At 37.7% G+C, this 20,679-nt stretch overlaps 1 protein-coding gene and 1 non-coding gene across 2 annotated transcripts in view; one reads left to right on the plus strand and one right to left on the minus strand.

Annotated features, from left to right (window-relative positions):
- Positions 1-844: 844 nt before the first annotated feature.
- Positions 845-950, minus strand: LOC131929271 (U6 spliceosomal RNA). The gene has a single exon (XR_009383942.1). It is a non-coding gene; the product is annotated as a U6 spliceosomal RNA (small nuclear RNA).
- Positions 951-12,926: 11,976 nt separating this feature from the next.
- LOC131929270 (uncharacterized) overlaps positions 12,927-20,679 on the plus strand; it is a 75,043-nt gene continuing 67,290 nt past the window's right edge. Inside the window, exons 1-4 of the mRNA XM_059285345.1 lie at positions 12,927-13,073; positions 15,621-15,729; positions 17,471-17,543; positions 19,018-19,170. Coding sequence (XP_059141328.1) covers positions 12,965-13,073; positions 15,621-15,729; positions 17,471-17,543; positions 19,018-19,170 — 444 coding nt within the window. The 5' untranslated portion in view covers positions 12,927-12,964. The remainder of the gene's footprint in view (positions 13,074-15,620; positions 15,730-17,470; positions 17,544-19,017; positions 19,171-20,679) is intronic.

Here is a 20,679-nt window from a genome sequence, read left to right on the forward strand (position 1 = left end):
GTTGACTACAGGTCCCCCCTTAAACCACATACATGATCGCACATATACACATACACACATAGGCGTACACATATACATACAAGTACACACACACACACTTACCCTATCATCGTAATGAATCTTACAATTCTTGCAGTTGTTATTTCAATTATTTTTTTTTGTCCGCAAGTGGAGATGATGGGACGACGAAATCAAAGAGAATTCCGTGTTTTTAATTTCAAAGAAAACATTGACGTTGTCTGTATTACAAGGGAGATAATTCACATCGTATGATTGTGTCCCTTGTAATCATGAATTCATTAGGTAATGGAGGATCGAAACGTCAGCAGAAAATGACTGTGTTGTGACATGCAGTCCCGTAGAATAGACATGTGAGTTTTTAGCACAGGGGGTGGGGTAGTGTGTGTGTGTGTGCGGGGGGGGGGTGAATTTGACCATTTATGATGTATGTGAGGTGGTGAGAAGGGGTAAAGGATTGCAGACATATCGGTGGAAATCGGTGGAGGTGTGAATGGTTAACTTTGGTTTATAGACGAGTGATTTTTTTTACCAAGTTTATATGCTCGAAAAATCAGAAGAGAGCGTTAGTCATGTTAGAAATCTTTGCGATCCGTTTTCGGCTAAGGATTAAACTGTTATAACTGCCGTAGCCAAAAAAAAATTGTTTATTTTCGCATTTTATAGTACCTTAAAACTTATAAATACAGCGTTTATTTTTATTTTTAAAATTTTTGTTTGAGCAATAATCAGCCGAGTTATTAAGGATCGTTCCGTCAGCTTTCATTGTAATGTGCAAGTATTTTGTTTAATTCCTTATTAAAATTTAATATTAATTATTTTTTATTTTATTTGAAAACGCTTCACGATTCTGTGAGTCGTGTCTGCGCGTAGACCATGCTAATCTTCTCTGTATCGTTCCAATTTTATTGTTTGAACTGCGTGAACAGATTAATTTTTTTTCCTTCTTTGCATCAGACAGGTTATTTTCAGCGTCAGTTTGCCTTGCCTTGTTCGCTTTTGTATTTCAGTTTTCATCATCGGCTTGTTAGGAAAGTTATAGATTTACAATAGTAATACTTCTTACTTACGTGTTCTTTTAATGCCTTTTTACTTTAATGTAAATAGTGACATTCAATGCATGAAAAGTAATAATAAATGTAAATTTGCGTTGAACCCAAATCGAAGTGTTGACTGATTAATTATTATGAGTTTTCAAAAAGTAACATATTTTTTTTTTAAAAAAATATAGTACTTTTATTGTCAAAATAACACCTAAATGAAAAAAATAACATCAGCATATACACATACTTCAAACATTTACAAAAATTATCATTACATGAAGAAAATGGTGAATATTAAAATAATAATGTCTTTGCATTTACAATGTTTGTTTGTAGGCTGTGTAAATAAAACAATACACAATTAAGCAACAATAAGAACCTTAATGACAAAAAAAAATAAATGATGCGAAACGAGGTGGGGACATGGGGGTTGTTGAGATAGGAATCAAATCAATGTTGTAAGAAATGTATGTGGAAAATACATCATCCTCAGTATTTAACATAGTATTTCAACACAGGGGTGGGGTCATGGGGACGAAGGGGAAGCAGTTATGGGGGAAAACTGATATTTCATTCCTTTTTTTTTTATTTTATTTTTTTTATTTTATTTTTTTTATTTTTTTTTTTTTATTTTTATTTTTTTTTTTTCTTTTTTTTTTTTTTTTTCTTTTTTTTTTTTTTTTTTTTTTTTTTTTTTTTCTTCATTCCATCATTAAAGTTTATAAATATATGTATTTATATGTTTAAGTGATCAAAACATAGAGATGCATATTACTAAAATGAATTATTTTATAATACAACTAAAGCGTTTGATTCGAGTTAATGTACATATTTTTTGTTAGTGATAGCTTTACTAAGTATTAATAATTAGCCTACAAATCAAATAATTAAACTTTTATGTCATATAAATTAAATAACCATCTGTAGATCTTACGTCTTACCTTGTTTATACTTTGTTTAAAACAAAATAAATTAAAATATGACTCGTTTCCCTTGGTCTACATAACTATTATGTACATTGACATGGGAGGTAATAAGTATGTGTGTGTCTTAACCACAGTATTCTACTCGGTAACTACTCACTCAAATATTGTTGCACGTGAAATGTTATCTTAGTTAAATTGATATGGAATACCGCGCTACACTCTCTCACACACACCGAGACAATCATACGATCATTCACTTGAAAAGAAATACCCATTTACACAAGCACACACAAATCCACTTCTCAGTTTACACAATATATACTTATGGTTAGGGTTAATAAACTAGCGTTAAAGTTCCGCTAGGACCGGTATATAATAAAGTCCATTCATCTCTGTGTCTCCACACCTGAAGGGGGGATAAGGCCTGTATCACAATCTCCTCCCATTCAGATGTATCATGACTTGTTCCTTTGGAGCCCCCGTGGAGGAACGGGCTGGGGCTAGACCACACCACCGGACTCTGTTTTTTTGGGCAGTTCTCTTTAGTTGAGCCCACGTAAGCCTACCAGCCCCTGCTTCTCCTCCCACTGTCCTTCTCGAGGACTGCTTTGACCGGTCTACTTTTCTTTTCCCCTTGGGTTTCCAGTCTAACACTTCTCGCGATGTTATTCTCGGCCCTTCTCAGGGTATGCCTTATCCATCGCGGGCTTTAGGTCCATGTCAATCGGCTGTTGCTTTGTGGGTTGGCCACAGGTCTACATTTGATATTTTGCTTGGCCATCTTGTCGTCACCGTAATGCAGGTTTTTTTCCGGGGAAAATGTGACCGCGTGGTCGGGTGGTAGAGCGCTCGTCTGCAAACCCGAAAGTCTAAAATTATCGGAATCTGTAGGGCGTCCCTGAGTTCACTCAGCTCTGATGAGTACTTGACTCACATTAGTTAAAGTAAAGGTTGCTGGGTATAGTTCTGATCACAACATCCCTTCATGTGCCGTGGTCAAGAAACACAACTTTAATTCATCTGCCCTCTGGATCGACAGGTCCGATAGGGGAACCTATTTCTTTGCGGTGTTACTCTTTAAAATACCGTCTCCTCTTAATTTACCTTTTTATCCAATCACAAGTTAAAACTACGGGACGGAGTGGTCTAGCGGTAGAGAGCTGGACTGCTAACCCGTAAGTCTCGAGTTCGAACCTGGGTTCAAGTCAGTCGACCGTCCCTGAGTCCACCCAGCTCTGATGGGTACCTAACTCACGTTAGGGAAAGTAAAGGCGGCTGGGCATAGTGCTAACCACACTATCTCTTCATATGCCGAGGTCACAGAAACAAGTGAACTCTACTTGCCCCATAGACCGTCAGGTTTGAAAAGGGAAACATTACTTTACTTTACAAGTTAAAACTACACCGCCAACCATGTTGTGGATGGTGTCTAGATGCAAACTAGAGAGCTCTTCCTATGCGGAAAATTTAAAAAGTATATCCACTCCGCTGAAACGAAATAAAAGTCAGAAATATTGAATCGTTTTAATGGAGAATTTTTTTTTTCTATACACATTTTTCTTCATGCGAACCCTCCATTGCTAAAAGCAGTGCAATAAATAAATGATTTCAATCCTATACTCAGGAGGTTTGAGGCTATGATTTCACGAGTGGTCAGCTTAAAGGTGACCTTTGGAAGAGAGGCTACACAGATTTTAGGGCAATGGTCAGATGAAAGCCATGTGGCATTTTGTAGAGATAGACAGAGAGAGAGAAAAAGAGAGAGAGAGAGAGAGAAAATAAATAGTAGTCAAGGCATTTTAAAAAACCAGTCAGCTATATTGACCTTTTTAAATAGCTAGTTTTACAAATGTAACATCTGTAAATAGCTAGTTTTACAAATGTGACCTCTATGAATAGCATGTCTAAAAATTTGACATCTGTAAATAGCATGTCTACAAAAGTGTCTTCTGTAAATAGCCAGTCTACAAATGTAACATCTGTAAATCGGCAGTCTAGATATAAGGCACCTGTAAATACCCAATCTACAAATTTAACATCTGTAAATAGCCAGAGGCGTAGCGACCCCTCCCGGCGCCCGGGGCGAACTTTCAGTTTGGCGCCCCTCCCCCATATATATATATATATATATATATATATATATATATATATATATATATATATATATATATATATATATATATATATATATGCGTGTGTGTTTGTGTGTGCGACAGTCTGGAAAAAAATTAACAATTACGCTGATTGTCGTTCCCTAAAACTTCACTGGACGCCAATTAAATTCCCCTTAAGATGCCGAAACGAATAAAAAGTAGAAAATAAAAAGAGCTTAGAACAGTGGGCTCCATCGAACCCGAGAGGTTCGGTAATTCAGTCTCAGGGCTTCCGCGGAGGTCAAGACACACACCCGACTCATAGGATTTTGTCACTGTGGACGATAAAACTATTAAGGAGGGTTCGGTGATTGCGCATACGAAACTAGTTGGGTTCGGTACTTCAAAAAGTTAAGAACCACTGCTTTAGAGTGTATTTTGTAGAAGGTGCAAGCCTTATTGCAATTTTGAATTATCAGTTAGGTTGAACAAAGTAATAATCAGTACAATATACTAATTTTCTTCTCTCTTAAAATTTTGGCTTCCTATCAACCAGCTCCGATTTTTTCCGATTTTAGTCTTGGAAAAAGCGCCCCTCCCCATCTAGTAAAGCTGGAAAGCGGTTTTTCCGGTCACTGTTTCTTAAAGATATACGTTTTACAGTTACACAACAAAGGTGGAAAACAGTTAAATCAGTATGCAAAGGTTCTCAGACGTTAAATTTCTTTACTTTGACTGTTTATAATTCAAAATTGCAACTTAAAATGAGCTTTTAATTTTTTTTTTACCCCTTTTGGCGCCCCCCTAGGGTCGGCGCCCGGGGCGGCCGCCCTCCCCGCCCTCCCCTAGCTACGCCTCTGTAAATAGCCTGCCTATAACTGTGACTCATGTAAATCGCCATTCTACAAAAGCGACATAAGTAAATAGCCAGTCAGCTAATTTGACATCTACAAAAACCCAGTCTACACATGTAACATCTATAAATAGCTTGTCTATAAATTTGATATTTAAGTGCTCAATCAGACCCACTGTACACTAAACTCAAGTCCCATAAACAAAGCAAAACCCCTCCAACACCGAATCAGCTCCATCAGCTTTTCAACATGTTGAAATCTCGTGAACTACACGACACCCACATGACATACGCGACGGCTATAAATAGAACTAATCGTTGCGAATAGTTTTAACGTATGTCGACTTGTGCCTGCCTCATGACGCACGTTTCATTGGTTTTATTTTTTTCTCTCTCTCTGCTGCTACTGAGTTGGTGATGGCGTTGGTGTCATGGGGGGGGGGGTGTCAGACATTTTACAGGCGTTTGTCAGTTAACAGAACTGATTACATATGTAGGTAGTAAAGCTTATGTCGAGCTTTAACTGGTAAAGTTGTAACTCAAACCCCAAAAAAAACGAGATTAAACTAAGCACTCAATCTTACACTTTTTAGTCCTTACTCTGAATACTTCTCTGCTAATGAGTTGATAATGGCGTTGTTGACATTAGGAGAAAAAAAGTCAGACATTTTACAAGCATTTGTCAGTTAACAGACCTGAATACATGTATAGTTAGTAACGCTTATACCGAGCTTCAAGTAGTAAAGTAAAACTCTAACCCTAACAGCGAGACCAAACTAAGCACTAAATCTTACACTTAGTCCATACTCTGAATAATAGACGATTTCCGCTGTGAGATTACGAGGGGAGTCGATAACCTTTTATTGCAGATAATTTATTTTTATTTTTAAGTCGACAACATCAATCATTAAGATTGTTGGCGTAACAAACAGAGAATGTTATGCTTTCTGTTTTTATTTTTGGATGGGGGTTGGGGGGGGGGGGGGTTTGAGCCGCATCGGGTAAATACAATAATACGTTGTGTATAATTATTATAGCTAATGGAATTAATGGAATTTAGACTTCACTGTGGTACTGAAATATATATTTGGATGGTGTATACAGGTTTTCACAAAAAAAATAAAAAATGAAAACAGTTTTCTTCTGCCACTAGCCAACAATGGACTCGTCCAAAGGAATATTGTTGGGTTGTTAATATTAGTGTAATTTCAGGTTTAGTACTAAGGCCATGATTAGGGATTTGCGTATGAAACAAAATTGTGTTAGGGTATTGTATATGCCGTTTGAAATGACCGAGTTAAATTTTAAGTTTTATGGTTTACTACCAGCAACCTGACACCCCCTTTTATAGGAAATACCATTATTGTCACATTCTTTGGTACGAAACACATACACATGTCTTTGAAAAGTTTCCCCGGATACCGGTACATTTTATACTTTGTCAACAACCCTATTAACATTAAGCTTTTTAAAACGTGTTTGACTGTAATTTAAATATTTAATATATTTACATACACTTAGAGACAATCACTGGATCTGCTTTGGCGTATTATTTCAGGTTTTTCTTTTAATTTAGATGGTTAGAAATTCTAAAAGATAATTTAAAACGTATGTGCTGCAAAAGCTGTCGTGTCATATTTCTGGTTAAGACTAAAATTGAATTAAATTAGTTTTTTTTTTAAAGTGTTCAATAAGAAACTGTAGACTTAAATTTTATTTCTAAGTGTTGTTATTAATTTCTTGAAGCTTTTAAGCAGGGTTTCTTTTAGGTATTTTTCTCTGTGGGTGATTGTGGGGGATATAGACGCTTTTTGAGGAGGTAAAGCGCCCTCCCCCCCCCCCCCCTCGGGATATTGAAAATATATACCTTCAATATCCGGGGGGGGGGGGTTGTAGGTGCTCTGAGGGAGGTGGCACAGTCTACGGACAGATAGCTATAAATAAAAAAAATTAACGTCTATCAACGATATTGTCAAACACAATGCGCAACACGCCATCGCAGATGTTAATAAAAAAAATATCCAAAACAAGCACTAGAAAATAACCCGCGAGACAAACTAACAACTAACACAATATAATGCAAATACGGCAGGGGAGGGAATTGGGGAGATGCCCAGACAAACACGCAAGGGGCAAGTAATTCGGTGACGTCCACATTACTTGCGGAAGTAATTGTCTCCAAAACGTGGAATCGTTAAGTTGGACCAGCGGTGGTTGTAAGGTCACGGTCAAGGTTAATTGGTGGGACAGCGTAATGTAATTAAATCTGCTCTACAGGATAGTTACGAAAAAAAGGTAATGTGTTTAACTACAGCTTTTGGAAAAGAGATGAATTGTTTGACAAATTATTTGATGTGATGCTTAAACTAACACACACACGCATATATATATATATATATATATATATATATATATATATATATATATATATATATATATATATATATAAACACACATTCAAGTACAAGGAAATTCTTTTCTTAAATTGTACAAAACAACAAAATGGTAATTAAAAATCCATTCTCATGTTCTGTTATAAGAGAACTTTTTAAATGAGCTGTATTTCATTATAAGACATTTTTTGTTAAATAACAGTAAGTTGGTTCAACATAGTGTGTCAGTTTTTCTGTATCACGATTGTAATTATGTTTAAAATAATGTTAGATCCCCCTTCCCTTGTGAAGACACAGCCCTCATTTTGCTGACTGCGACGAGTTAGTTTAAAAATTAAAATTAACCTGAGTAGCTATATTTTCTTACAAAGTAAGTTACACAGACATGTTAGTAAGTGTGAATGTTTTTATATGTTTCGTCACAGTTTAATTAATCGTTGAAAACTAAGAATCTATAGGAGGTTTGGAACTTGCTAAAGTATTTGGATATTTGCGTACTGGTATGATAATAAAGTAGTAACACAACCATTATTTGTTTGTGGATATGCCGATTAGAGCAATAGAGAGATTGAATAATGAGGTTCTTTCCAGAACACTCTAGAACGTAGAAAATTGTTACAGTTCTTTGCCTCGGGAATTCTGATTTGATGTGTGTCTGGTACTAATTAGGAGAGTTCAGAATGAACACAAAGGAAGATAATTACATTGTACAATTTCATATCTAGAATAGACTTTGCTAACGTTTTAGTATGATTTGATAACAAATTATGCATGTAAAAGATCAAAAACGGAAAAATATGTCATGAATTACATTTCGAAAAATAGAATTATTTCGAGAAAATAAACAAAGTAGAAAAAAATTTGAACAATGACGACCAGTTCTAGACGAAAAAACAAACTTAAATTAAATGAGTAATTAAACATGTTTTTTTGTCCTTATTAAGCAAATGAGTTTTTACGTAAACAACTTTTTAAGCAAATTATAATTCACATTAAACCTTCAACATCCGATACAAATACGTTACTAATTAGACGGTTGCATTAAGGAGTTAATTATTTAATTAGCCTTGCTGATGAGATTCTGGACGGTATCTTAAATCTTATATCTTCCGGCATGGCCGCACTGTGACGCGGACTGATCGAACGTATGCCAGTCGTCCGTCTCACGGAGTCTGCGGACACGGCGTCGCCCTCGTTGTGATACGGTGGAGGTTAGGTAGGATGATAGGGTAGAGTCGGTGTTTATTTGCATTAAAGTGTATCTACATTTTTCAGAAAATATTTTTTGTTTGTTAATTCCTTATAAATCTGTTTAGATATAGGCATATTAGTTATATGTGGCGGTATGACGATCAGTTTCTTCCAGTCTACCCCCCCCCCCCCCTCGAACGAGATGGATTTTATATAGTAAACATAGGTTTTTACTAGTGTCCGCCCCCCCCCCCCCCCCGAAAAATGTTGACCGCCCCCCCCCCCTTAAAATATCAAGTCCCCCCCCCCCCCCCCCGGAGAAAAAAGTCTGGAAGAAACACTGATGACGACGCGGCAACGTACAAATAAATAAAAATGGTAGCTGCGGCAGCGTATGAATGCTAGCTTAAAAGTCTCGAGTTCGGATCCAAGGCTCATGAGTCCACCCAGCTCTGTCTAACATTAATGAAAAACATGGCTTCTATGCACAGAACTAACTGCACTATCCCCGTATATGCGATTTCACATAAATAGATTAACTCTACTTCAACTGACATATGGACCTCTAGATCCGAAAGGGTAGCTAACCAAACATTTTAGCGAGTTCCTTGATGGATTTGGGTTTTTATTTTATTTTTCCAAAGTCGCCAGAGGCCAGTCACCCATCTAAGACAGGACTAGCGTTGGGTTCAGGGTTGAATGGAATTGACTGTTGCGGTTCTCAGCTTAATAAAAAGCTGGGGGGTGGGACGAGGGGGAGGGTAAGTTAATCGTACACGGGAGTTGGGTTTGAATGCTTGAAATAAAGGTTGGTTTCATAAATGTAATAAGGGTAGTTTCTCAGTTAGACAGTGTTGGTAATATCTTAGATATAACAGCTGAATATGTTTCCCTACTTTTTATTTTACCAGGCGCTAGATTCAATTTTCCTAATTATCCACAACAAACAAAACAGACGACATTAATTAACCCACACATCAAAACAACCAATCCGAAGGTCATTATTTTTTATTTCTGTGGCCGCTAGTTTCTCTTTCTTTTCTTTCCTGTTATTTTGTCATTTTTTTCTTGTAATTTTTTTTTTTATTCGTGGCGAACAGAATTCTACTTTTAAGAATGTCCAGAATTGATTTCTTGAAATAAACAAGCATGAAATGAAAACCATGAAATGTGCGCCAAGAGTGGAAGGTTCGCTAAAAATACGTCATCGGGAATTTTTATGTGAGATGGCGGATAAAAGAAAGAGAGATAAAAAGATTGAGGAATGAGGAAATGTATAGATTTTTTTTTTAGAAATAGGGAAAATGATCTTATGATGAGGTAGGGGGAATAAACAAGATAGGATTGTCAGTTGGTGAGATGGGCAGTTGGTGAGATGGACTGTTGGTGAGATGGACAGTTGGTGAGATGGACAGTTGGTGAGATGGACAGTTGGTGAGATCGACAGTTGGTGAGATGGACAGTTGGTGAGATGGACAGTTGGTGAGATGGACAGTTGGTGAGATGGACATATTAGTGAGATGGACATTTGGTGAGATGGACTGTTTGGTGAGATGGACAGTTGGTGAGATGGACATATTAGTGAGATGGACATTTGGTGAGATGGACAGTTGGTGAGATGGACAGTTGGTGAGATGGACAGTTGGTGAGATGGACAGTTGGTGAGATGGACAGTTGGTGAGATGGACAGTTGGTGAGATGGACAGTTGGTGAGATGGACAGTTGGTGAGATGGACAGTTAATGAGATGGACAGTTGGTGAGATGAATAGTTGGTGAGATGGACTGTTGGTGAGATTAAGAAGATAGAATTCCGTTACACAGACAATAACCACGCAGGGAACCAATAACATTTTTGTACACCCACCCCTATGTCGATTTAAAAAAATTAATTTCTAAAAAAAAAACAACAAACAAGGATCTCAAATCCAACTTGACGTCATTGCTGACATTTGTAACCCGATCCAAAACAATTGAGTTAATAATTTAGATACCAAACTAGGTAAGGACGTCATGAAAACGTCACTAGAGCGTCATTAAGCCCTTACATTCAGATTCAAAATTTCAACACAGCATATCAGTTATATGACATTGTTTTTTTTTAAAGACGAATATAAACAGCTTATTTCTTAACTGCTTCTTCATCATATTTCTTGAAATTATTGCTCAATGTTATATTAGATTTAGTTCGTATATATATATATATATATATATATATATATATATATATATATATATATATATATACCCAAAAAATATAATATGTAGGTATTTATGTTTGAGCTATAAGGTATGTATTGCTTTATAATTTTGTCATACTCACATCTAAGAATAACATCGACATTTAACTATACAAGTTTCTAATCTATATCTCCATATCCGGTCTCTTCTTTAATACGTCAGACATAATATTGATTTTTACCTGTGCCCATTGGAATGCATGTATTACCTGACCCTTAGACGTGTCACACTCCCAATTAAGTCCAAACCAAATCTAATTACCCACCTACCCTTCTCCACATTACACTTTCCAATACCACGCACCTTACAGTAACTACATTGCCAGTCTAGTTCTTTCTCTACACCCAGAACCTGTTTGTTATCTTGCAAATCTCGCGAGTTACTGCGTGAATCCCGCACTACTTTCAAACAACACCCGGCTGTCCCAGAGCACTATGTCGGTCTTATTTTGGAGATTGTGTCAACAATGCTGTCTGCTGCCATTGGTATGGAAATCCAAACTTCATTTTGTCGCCGGATGGGGCAGAAATAGAAATAAGTGAATGCGACTTGTAATAGAAGAAATACGTTTCCTTATAAAAAAAATATCTAGTTTCTAAAGTCTTTCTACAAAATAAATATCTTTGGGGTTTCATTATCTAGGATAAGACTCAACGCAACCGGCCATAAAAGATATGAAATAAAATGGCACTATTAAATTTAAATTTTTTTTTTTTTTTTTTTTTTTTTTTATATTTGTCTGTTAAAAGCGTAAAATAGAAAAGCTGTTAAGGGGGCAGTATCACCCAGACAAAGGGAAAGGAACGAAAAATCACCACAAAAAAAAAAAAAAAAAAAACTATTACATATACAGATTTCGAATTTTACAAAAATAATATTTTCTTAGCTATAATACAGCATATAATTTGAGGAGTATATGTGTAAAACATTTCTTCTACAAATTAATTTGTAAATATTTTATATATGTTCTAAATTTAGTGTAAACCAATTACCAAAACCGTAAATAAAGTACTTACAATTCGGTATAAAGTTTTCTGTCGCTTTGAAGATTTGTTTAGTATTACGACTGTCTCGGCTAGCAAGAAAAACAATTTTAGAAAATTATGATATGTTTTTAGGTATATCCAAGAGGAAATGACCTAGGAAAAGTTAAAAATGTACAAAATTTGTAACAATGGAAATCATCTAGTTCCAACAGTAGGTTACTATGTTATCTCCTTGTGATTTTCAGCAGTAAGGGCCCAAATGTCCTAGATTTATTAAACAAATTTTGGTCAAATTATTTATAAAAAATGTTTGCATCATACATTGCTTTATAGCTCCCTGATTATAACTATTATTTAAAAAATTATGTGTGTATGTATAATAGTTTTTTTTTTTTGGCAAATTTTTTTCGTCAATTTTCCATTGTATGGGTGATAATGTCTACTTTTAAAAAAAAAAACGGAATTTAGTGGTTCTTAATCTTCTGTTATTACATTTAGTTTAATTTTAATTGTTTTAATGAAGCTAAATGTGGGTAATAAAGTATTAAGACTTATTTAGGGTGAAAAATTCAACAATCCCAGCTTTATTAAACTTTGCACGTGAATTTCTGTCACTAAAATAACAATAAGAACTAAATTGTATTTGGGCACATTTTGAATTTTTTTAAATTGTTATACAATTATGATGACATGATCGAATGGTCGAGCGAGCTATCGCTAATCCGGAGTGCCGGAGTTCGAGTCCTTTATGGGAATTCAGAGAAAGTAAAGGCGAGGTTCATTTTCGTTCAGTGGCCTTAAAGTAAAGTTTCCCTTTCAAACCTGACGGTCTATGGGGCAAGTGAAGTAGAAGAGATAGTGTGGTCAGCACTATGCCCAGCCGCCTTTACTTTCCATAACGTGAGTTGGGTACCCATCAGAGCTGGGTGGACTCAGGGACGGTCAACTGACTTGAACCCGGATTCGAACTCGAGACTTACGGGTTAGCAGTCCAGCTCTCTACCGCTAGACCACTCCGTCCCTTAGTGGCCTTACGTTAGATAAAATCTTCTCTACCCATGTAGACTGCGGCATCCGAAAAAGCCTTGTACGAATAATCTCCCCCCCCCCCCCCCAACCATCAGGTAGTTTTATACTGTTTGATTGCCGTCTGTTGTAGGATCCAGACCTGGTTTACAGTGACAGCAGCAGACGAAGAGGACAACGGCTGGAACCGGCAGACATGGAGTACAAGGGCAACCACAAGAACTGCTACGCTTCCCTCTCCAACCCCTCCCTGAAGGAGGCCATAGCTCTTCATAACTTCTCCATCCTCAAGCTTGCTGTGCTAGGTAAGTCTTCATCTACCCTCACAAGCTAGGTAACTCTTCATCTACCATCACAAGCTAGGTAAGTCTTCATCTACCATCACAAGCTAGGTAAGTCTTCATCTGTCCTCCCCTTCTGTGTTCTTTTCTGTCCTCTCCTGCTATGTAAATCATTGACAAGTCCTTCTCTGCCCTCTCCTTTTAGGTCCTCCTCTGCCCTCTCATGTTAGGTAACTCCAACATAAGTCATTTTCTGCCTTCTCCTGCTAGGTAAGTCCTTTCCTGCTCTCTACTGCTAGGTAAGTCCTTTCCTGCTCTCTACTGCTAGGTAAGTCTTTTCCTGCTCTCTACTGCTAGGTGTCCTTTCCTGCTCTCTACTGCTAGGTAAGTCTTTTCCTGCTCTCTACTGCTAGGTAAGTCCTTTCCTGCTCTATACTACTAGGTACGTCCTTTCCTGCTCTCTACTGCTAGGTAAGTCTTTTCCTGCTCTCTGCTGCTAGGTAAGTCCTTTCCTGCTCTATACTGCTAGGTAAGTCTTTTCCTGCTTTATACTACAGCTAGGTAAGTCCTTTCATGCTCTCTACTGCTAGGTAAGTCTTTTCTTGCTCTCTACTGCTAGGTAAGTCTTTTCCTGCTCTCTACTGCTAGGTGTCCTTTCCTGCTCTCTACTGCTAGGTAAGTCTTTTCCTGCTCTCTACTGCTAGGTAAGTCCTTTCCTGCCCTCTACTGCTAGGTAAGTCCTTTCCTGCTCTCTACTGCTAGGTAAGTCCTTTCCTGTTCTCTACTGCTAGGTAAGTCTTTTCCTGCTCTCTACTGCTAGGTAAGTCTTTTCCTGCTCTCTACTGCTAGGTAAGTCTTTTCCTGCTCTCTACTGCTAGGTAAGTCCTTTCCTGCTCTCTACTGCTAGGTAAGTCCTTTCCTGCTCTCTACTGCTAGGTAAGTCCTTTCCTGTTCTCTACTGCTAGGTAAGTCTTTTCCTGCTCTCTACTGCTAGGTAAGTCTTTTCCTGCTTTATACTACAGCTAGGTAAGTCCTTTGCTGCTCTCTACTGCTAGGTAAGTCTTTTCCTGCTCTCTACTGCTAGGTAAGTCCTTTCCTGCTCTCTACTGCTAGGTAAGTCTTTTCCTGCTTTATACTACAGCTAGGTAAGTCCTTTGCTGCTCTCTACTGCTAGGTAAGTCTTTTCCTGCTCTCTACTGCTAGGTAAGTCCTTTCCTGCTCTCTACTGCTAGGTAAGTCTTTTCCTGCTCTCTACTGCTAGGTAAGTCCTTTCCTGCCCTCTACTGCTAGGTAAGTCCTTTCCTGTTCTCTACTGCTAGGTAAGTCCCTTCCTGCTCTCTACTGCTAGGTAAGTCTTTTCCTGCTCTCTACTGCTAGGTAAGTCCTTTCCTGCTCTCTACTGCTAGGTAAGTCCTTTCCTGTTCTCTACTGCTAGGTAAGTCTTTTCCTGCTCTCTACTGCTAGGTAAGTCCTTTCCTGCTCTCTACTGCTAGGTAAGTCATTTCCTGCTCTCTACTGCTAGATATCATGTTCTTCCTCCTCCCAATAGGTAAGTCCTTTTCTGCCCTCTCCCGCAAGGTACGTCCTTATTCAATCCTCTCCAAATCTTCCCATACAGAGTTTCTTCCAGGCATCTCTTCGGGGGGGCGAAGCCCCCCCGAAAATTTTTTACCGCCCCCCCGAACGAAATGAAATTTATATAATTTATATAGAAAATATATACTTTTAACAGTGTCCGCCCCCCCGAAGAAAGTTTACCGCCCCCCCGAAGATTTCAAGTGCCCCTCCGGAGAAAAAAGTCTGGAAGAAACACTGTTCCCATAGCACTAAAAATATTCTGCATCCACGTGCTTTCGGTGCTAGATCAGTGATACCACGATTTCATTTTCTCTACCCACTCTGGGGCTGTATTCACTTTCCCACCCCTACAAGCTCAGCACCTATTCAAAGAGTGTGTTCATGAATCTTTCTACCTGACCAAAGAGTGTGTTCATGAATCTTTCTACCTGACCAAAGAGTGTGTTCATGAATCTTTCTACCTGACCAAAGAGTGTGTTCATGAATCTTTCTACCTGACCAACATGAATCTTTCTACCTGACCAAAGAGTGTGTTCATGAATCTTTCTACCTGACCAAAGAGTGTGTTCATGAATCTTTCTACCTGACCAAAGAGTGTGTTCATGAATCTTTCTACCTGACCAAAGAGTGTGTTCATGAATCTTTCTACCTGACCAAAGAGTGTGTTCATGAATCTTTCTACCTGACCAAAGAGTGTGTTCATGAATCTTTCTACCTGACCAAAGAGTGTGTTCATGAATCTTTCTACCTGACCAAAGAGTGTGTTCATGAATCTTTCTATCTGACCAAAGAGTGTGTTCATGAATCTTTCTACCTGACCAAAGAGTGTGTTCATGAATCTTTCTACACGACCGTAATACGCTCTATTCAAATAGTGTGTTCATGAATCTTTCTATCTGACCAAAGAGTGTGTTCATGAATCTTTCTACCTGACCAAACAGTGTGTTCATGAAGTTTTCCGCCTCCCCCTATAGTTGTAGTTCTCGCTGATAGTTTCAGAGTTCGCCCAGCAACTGGCCGCCGCCTACGAGCTGTTCTCTAAAGAGGTTCAGGCCATCATCACAACGTTCAGGAGACGGAACACGGAGCTCAAGAAACAAAGGTAAGGCCGTCTGTGTAGATGCTGGTAGGGTTTGGCTCTTATGTGCTTATTTCATTACCATCATAGATGTATCGGCTCTCGTCTTGAGTGCTGGATTATGATTATCTCTGGGGCCATTTTCCACATTTCCACAGATCGTTTGATATGTGCCATATCTCAGTGTTCTCTCTCTCTCTCTCTCTCTCTCTATCTCTCTCTCTCTCTCTCTCTCTCTCTCTCTCTATATATATATATATATATATATATATATATATATATATATATATACATATATCTTTTTTCTTTACTGCATTGTCTTTGTCATTGCAAATTATCTAATATTAGACAAACAAATTGTGTTCGTGATCATTTCTCATTTCTTGTTCTTGAAAAAGGTTTTTTTCAAATGTATTTTAATTTTATAGTCCTTACTGATTAAACTAGCCAATCATAAAAGCTAGTTATAAATAGTATAATAACACAACAGCCAACTTACACATAATAACACCGATCTAATGTCTTTATAAAACATAAAATCACTCAAATAAAATAAAAATTCTGCTTTTCGCTGCTTCATCTCGTATCTTGAATTCGTGTTAAGCGTGACTTGACCTATTCTACATTATACTTTCGACTACACCAATTGCGCTGCTGTAATACACACACCAAACAGACACGAAACATCGATGGTGCTTAGCGCTGTTTAAATTTGAAGTACAAATTATAGAGGGCAGTTTTAAGTGTCTGATAATAACGCTTGCACATTTTCTCATTGCTTCGTTCCTGCATCGTTCAGCATACAAGATTGGAACATCGATTTTCTTTGTTTCAGCCCCTTATTAGTAACCGTTTTATTGAAACAAACTGCGTTGGTTAGATTGTAAAATTGAATATTATTTCGTGAAATGAAGCTAATTTTAAATTTAATCTAGTATTTGCTTGGTTTTTCTTTTACCTTGTATGAATTAATTTGTAGTCGTTCGTCTTTCGTCTTCAATATATCAATTTTGTAATTACTATCGGTATATTTGTTATGTTTTTGTTACATTGTATAACGTAGATAATAATCACTGCGTTGTATTTCGGACATTAGTGATGCTAATATCGGTCCACTCTGTTGTTACATTATATATCTACACCCTAAACTTTTTACACAATACTAAAGCTATTGTTGATCCTCTGTATATGATAGGTTACCTGCATAATGACCATTACGTTGTATTTCGGACATTAGTGATGCTAATGTCGGTCCACTCTGTTGTTACATTGTATATCTACACTCTAAACTTTGTTTTTAACACACTACTATTGTTGATCCTCTGTGTATGTTAGGGACTTAGGTTGATCAGTAGATCTAAAGATCAATCTTTACTTTTTTTTTTTACCGACACTTTAAACACTTCGTCGTGTTAGTCGCAGTGGCGTAGGCAAGGGGGTTAGGGGGGAGGGGTCATAACCCCCTATAGACCCCTCGGTATATATATATATATATATAAAGTATGAGGGGGTGCAAATCGAAAGTTTGAAAGGGGGGGGGGGTGCAAATCAAAAGTTTGGGGGGGGGGGGAGGGGTGCAAATCGAAAGTTTGGGAGGGGGGTGCAAATCGAAAGATCGTCCCCGGGTAAAAATTGGACTCCCCCCCCTTCAGACAATCCTGGCCACGCCACTGGTTAGTCGCATGACATTACGCTACTGCTGGTAACAACTGATTCATGTTCAAGTCAACATTTTTTTGTTGTTGTCTTCCCCCCCCCCCCACAGGCCCGTGGATACATCCAATAGCATCTTCAATGCCTGGGAGTCGCTTTTGTTGGAATCAGAGTTGGATGCACAGGTAATCATGGTGGGGGGGGGGGGGGGGGTTAAAAATTAAATTATTGTTTAAAGATTAATTCAAACAACTAGGGATTAAATTTATACTTTGAATTTGTTTTTATGGTATGAATGTCAATGTTGTAGAAGGATAACATTTAAGGATCGTGGACGTCCTCTGCTCTGTAAGACGTACCTCTGTCTATAGGACGTCTCTCATTCTATCATGTCTGTATACAGGACGACCACCTGTAGGACGTCTGTTATTCTGTTGGGCGTCCGTTAGTCTGTAGGACATTTCAATACTGTAGGACATCACTCGATCTGTAGGACGTCTTTTATTCGGTAGTACGTCACTCCCGATCATATCTCACTATACAGGACGACCATCTGTTTGACGTTTCTCCAACTGTTGGACGTCAATGAGTATGTATGACCTTCAGTCCACTGACCTACACGCTGTGGACGTAAAAAAAAATTAATTAAAACAACAACAAAAAAACACGCCGAATTTGAAAGACATACCTTGTGTAGTAGCACGACCTAAATCTGTAAATCGTCCTTGACTCAAAACATGTTTACCTCAACCATCTCATTAACTCCGTACTTCTGGCATTTTTATTTTGTCCTTGTTTATTTTTTCGGGTGGGAGGTAACAGTAGTGCTGCCTGTTCAAACATCGGACCGGAAATGGGAAACTAACTCATCGGAAAAATCCAATAACTTGGTGTAGTAGGGTCCATCTGCTAGGGTAGCCTCGAACTGGATAGTTTGGTTGATACCAGCTGACGCCATCATTAATTCTGGGTAGACCGGAAGTGAAAGTGTATTGTATCGATTGCAGAGTCTTCTAAAAATAGCCACACAAAAAACCGACCGACAGTATGAATATAAAATATAGTTTTGATTTTTGCAATGTTTTACGTTCCAATGTGGTCTTTGCCCACACCAAATCGGGAAATATTTATAAAAGCCTTTTAGCATTTCTTTTCAAAATTTTAATTTGATTCCTGATAACCAACGACGACATTCTAAAAATGATTTTTTTTGTTGTGTTACTGTAATCTTAAAAGAAAATTCTGAGTTCAGTTATTTATGTTGGATCATGTCTAATCAAACAATTCGAACATCAATCAAATAATCTAAAGTAGTCATTTTAAATGACTCATTATAAAGTTTTAAATGATTCTATAAACGAGAAACGAGAGTAATCTAAAATTCACCCCCCTCCAACCACCAAACATGATTTCTATTTATCAACGAAGTAGCACCCATAAATTTAATATGAGCTAGACTTTCGTTAAGCTTAAAACAGCAGTGCCATATAACATTCAGAGCGCTAATTCCCTTGTATAGATTTCACCAGGCACTATGTCGTGCGGATGTCGTATTGGGGTGAGAAAGTCGTCTGCTAATCCTTAATTGTTTCCTGGATTAAAATATAAAAAAAAAATAACTGTCTTAGGTTAATAACAATTTTTTTTCCCCACCTCTAGGCCCACCTGGATGCCGCTGGTCTGCTGATGAAAAATGTCTTCCGGCCCTTACAGGAAGTTGCGTCACACAAGAACAGACAAGCTGACGTGCTGTCGTCATACAGAGATAACTTTGAATCTGTTCTCAGCGAGGCCGTAAGGGAGGCCACTCAGGTAAGGGGGGGGGGGCACTGGTAGTAGAGGCTACTCGGCTAAGGAAGGCCACTCGAGTAAGGGAGGTTACTTTGGTAAAAGTAGCTACTCGGGTAAGGGAGGCCACTCGAGTAAGGGAGGTTATTTTGGTAAGCGAAGCTACTCTAATAAGAGATGCCACTCAGGTAAGGCAGGCTACTGGTAGGAAAGGCTGCACGGCTAAGGCAGTTTTATTTGGTTAGGAAAGCTTTCCAGTAAGGGATGCCACTCGGGTAAGGGAGGTTACTTTGATAAGGGAAGCTACTCTAGTAAGGGAGATCACTCGGATGAGGAGTCCACTGTTGTAAATATGGCTCGAACTTATTAAATAACAATATAATAACAATTATACGGCAAGTACGATTATTTATTTGTGATACTTCTGCTCTTTGAAAAGCTTCTATTTGACGTATTCGAGTCTAGTACTCTGGTATCGCTCTCATAATATTGAATCTACCTGTTTCATAGCACCGACATTACATTATCAACCCTGACGCTTACAATACATTCACACACAAGAATACCTTGATTGGATACTATAGGGCTGCATGAGCCACATAACTGGTTGTTGACCTACTTACCAGCCCTATTGTCCATCCAAAATTTTCATTAGAACCAATATTTAAAACACGAAGTAAGTGGTGAGGCTTATTTAGTGGTGTTTTTTTTTTATATTGATGCTCATATGTTTCTCGTTAGCTTGTTCTAAAACCTGGTGTTTACGTCCTATTATTTTGTTATACTTATCTTACAGTCTTGCCACATTGGCATTTTAAAGCCAATTACTATTTCAACCACTGAAAACTGAAATTTAATCACAAGTTCATGTCAAGTCTAATGACCTTATTAATTCATATAACAATCTCGGAAAACCATAAAATACAAAAATAAAAAGGACATTATATAATACATATTATTATGCCCTACCCGCCAGTCACATGCTTGAATCAGCCAATCAGATTTGATGTAGCTCGCACCATTAACCCAAGACGACAGAGTAATGTCAAGGTTGATTAAAATACAGGATTATAACGTGCCATCAAGGGCAATAATCAATACTTCACTTCAGCGTCTTAGAACAATTTTTGAAGATTTAAAAAAATAAAATAAAACACGTGATAATTGGATCTAGTTATGCCTAATCACACAAGAACTATATGTAAAAAGGCAATTTGTAGCTATATGTAGTTTAATACCTGCTGCTTTAAAACGAATAGGTTTTTATTCTGAGTAAAGAAGCCTTTGCTTGTCTGTTGGTTCATGTACCAAATCTTACTTATTTAGAAACAAGATGAAAAAAACTTCACTTTATCTTTAAATCAAACAAAAAGCATCGTCCACATTTTGTTTGCTCTCATCTAACTTTTACCCCAACCGTAACCCTAAACATAATAACTCCAAACGTTAAACAAAAAATTCAACTAAATTTAAATCTAAAGCTACCAGACTTCCGTCGCCAACGCATCCATTCCGCCTAAGCTGATACAAATG

This window comes from Physella acuta, unplaced genomic scaffold (assembly GCF_028476545.2).
Source record: "Physella acuta isolate Inbredline_101_S28 unplaced genomic scaffold, ASM2847654v3 ptg001601l, whole genome shotgun sequence".
Classification (NCBI taxonomy): Eukaryota; Metazoa; Mollusca; class Gastropoda; family Physidae; genus Physella; species Physella acuta.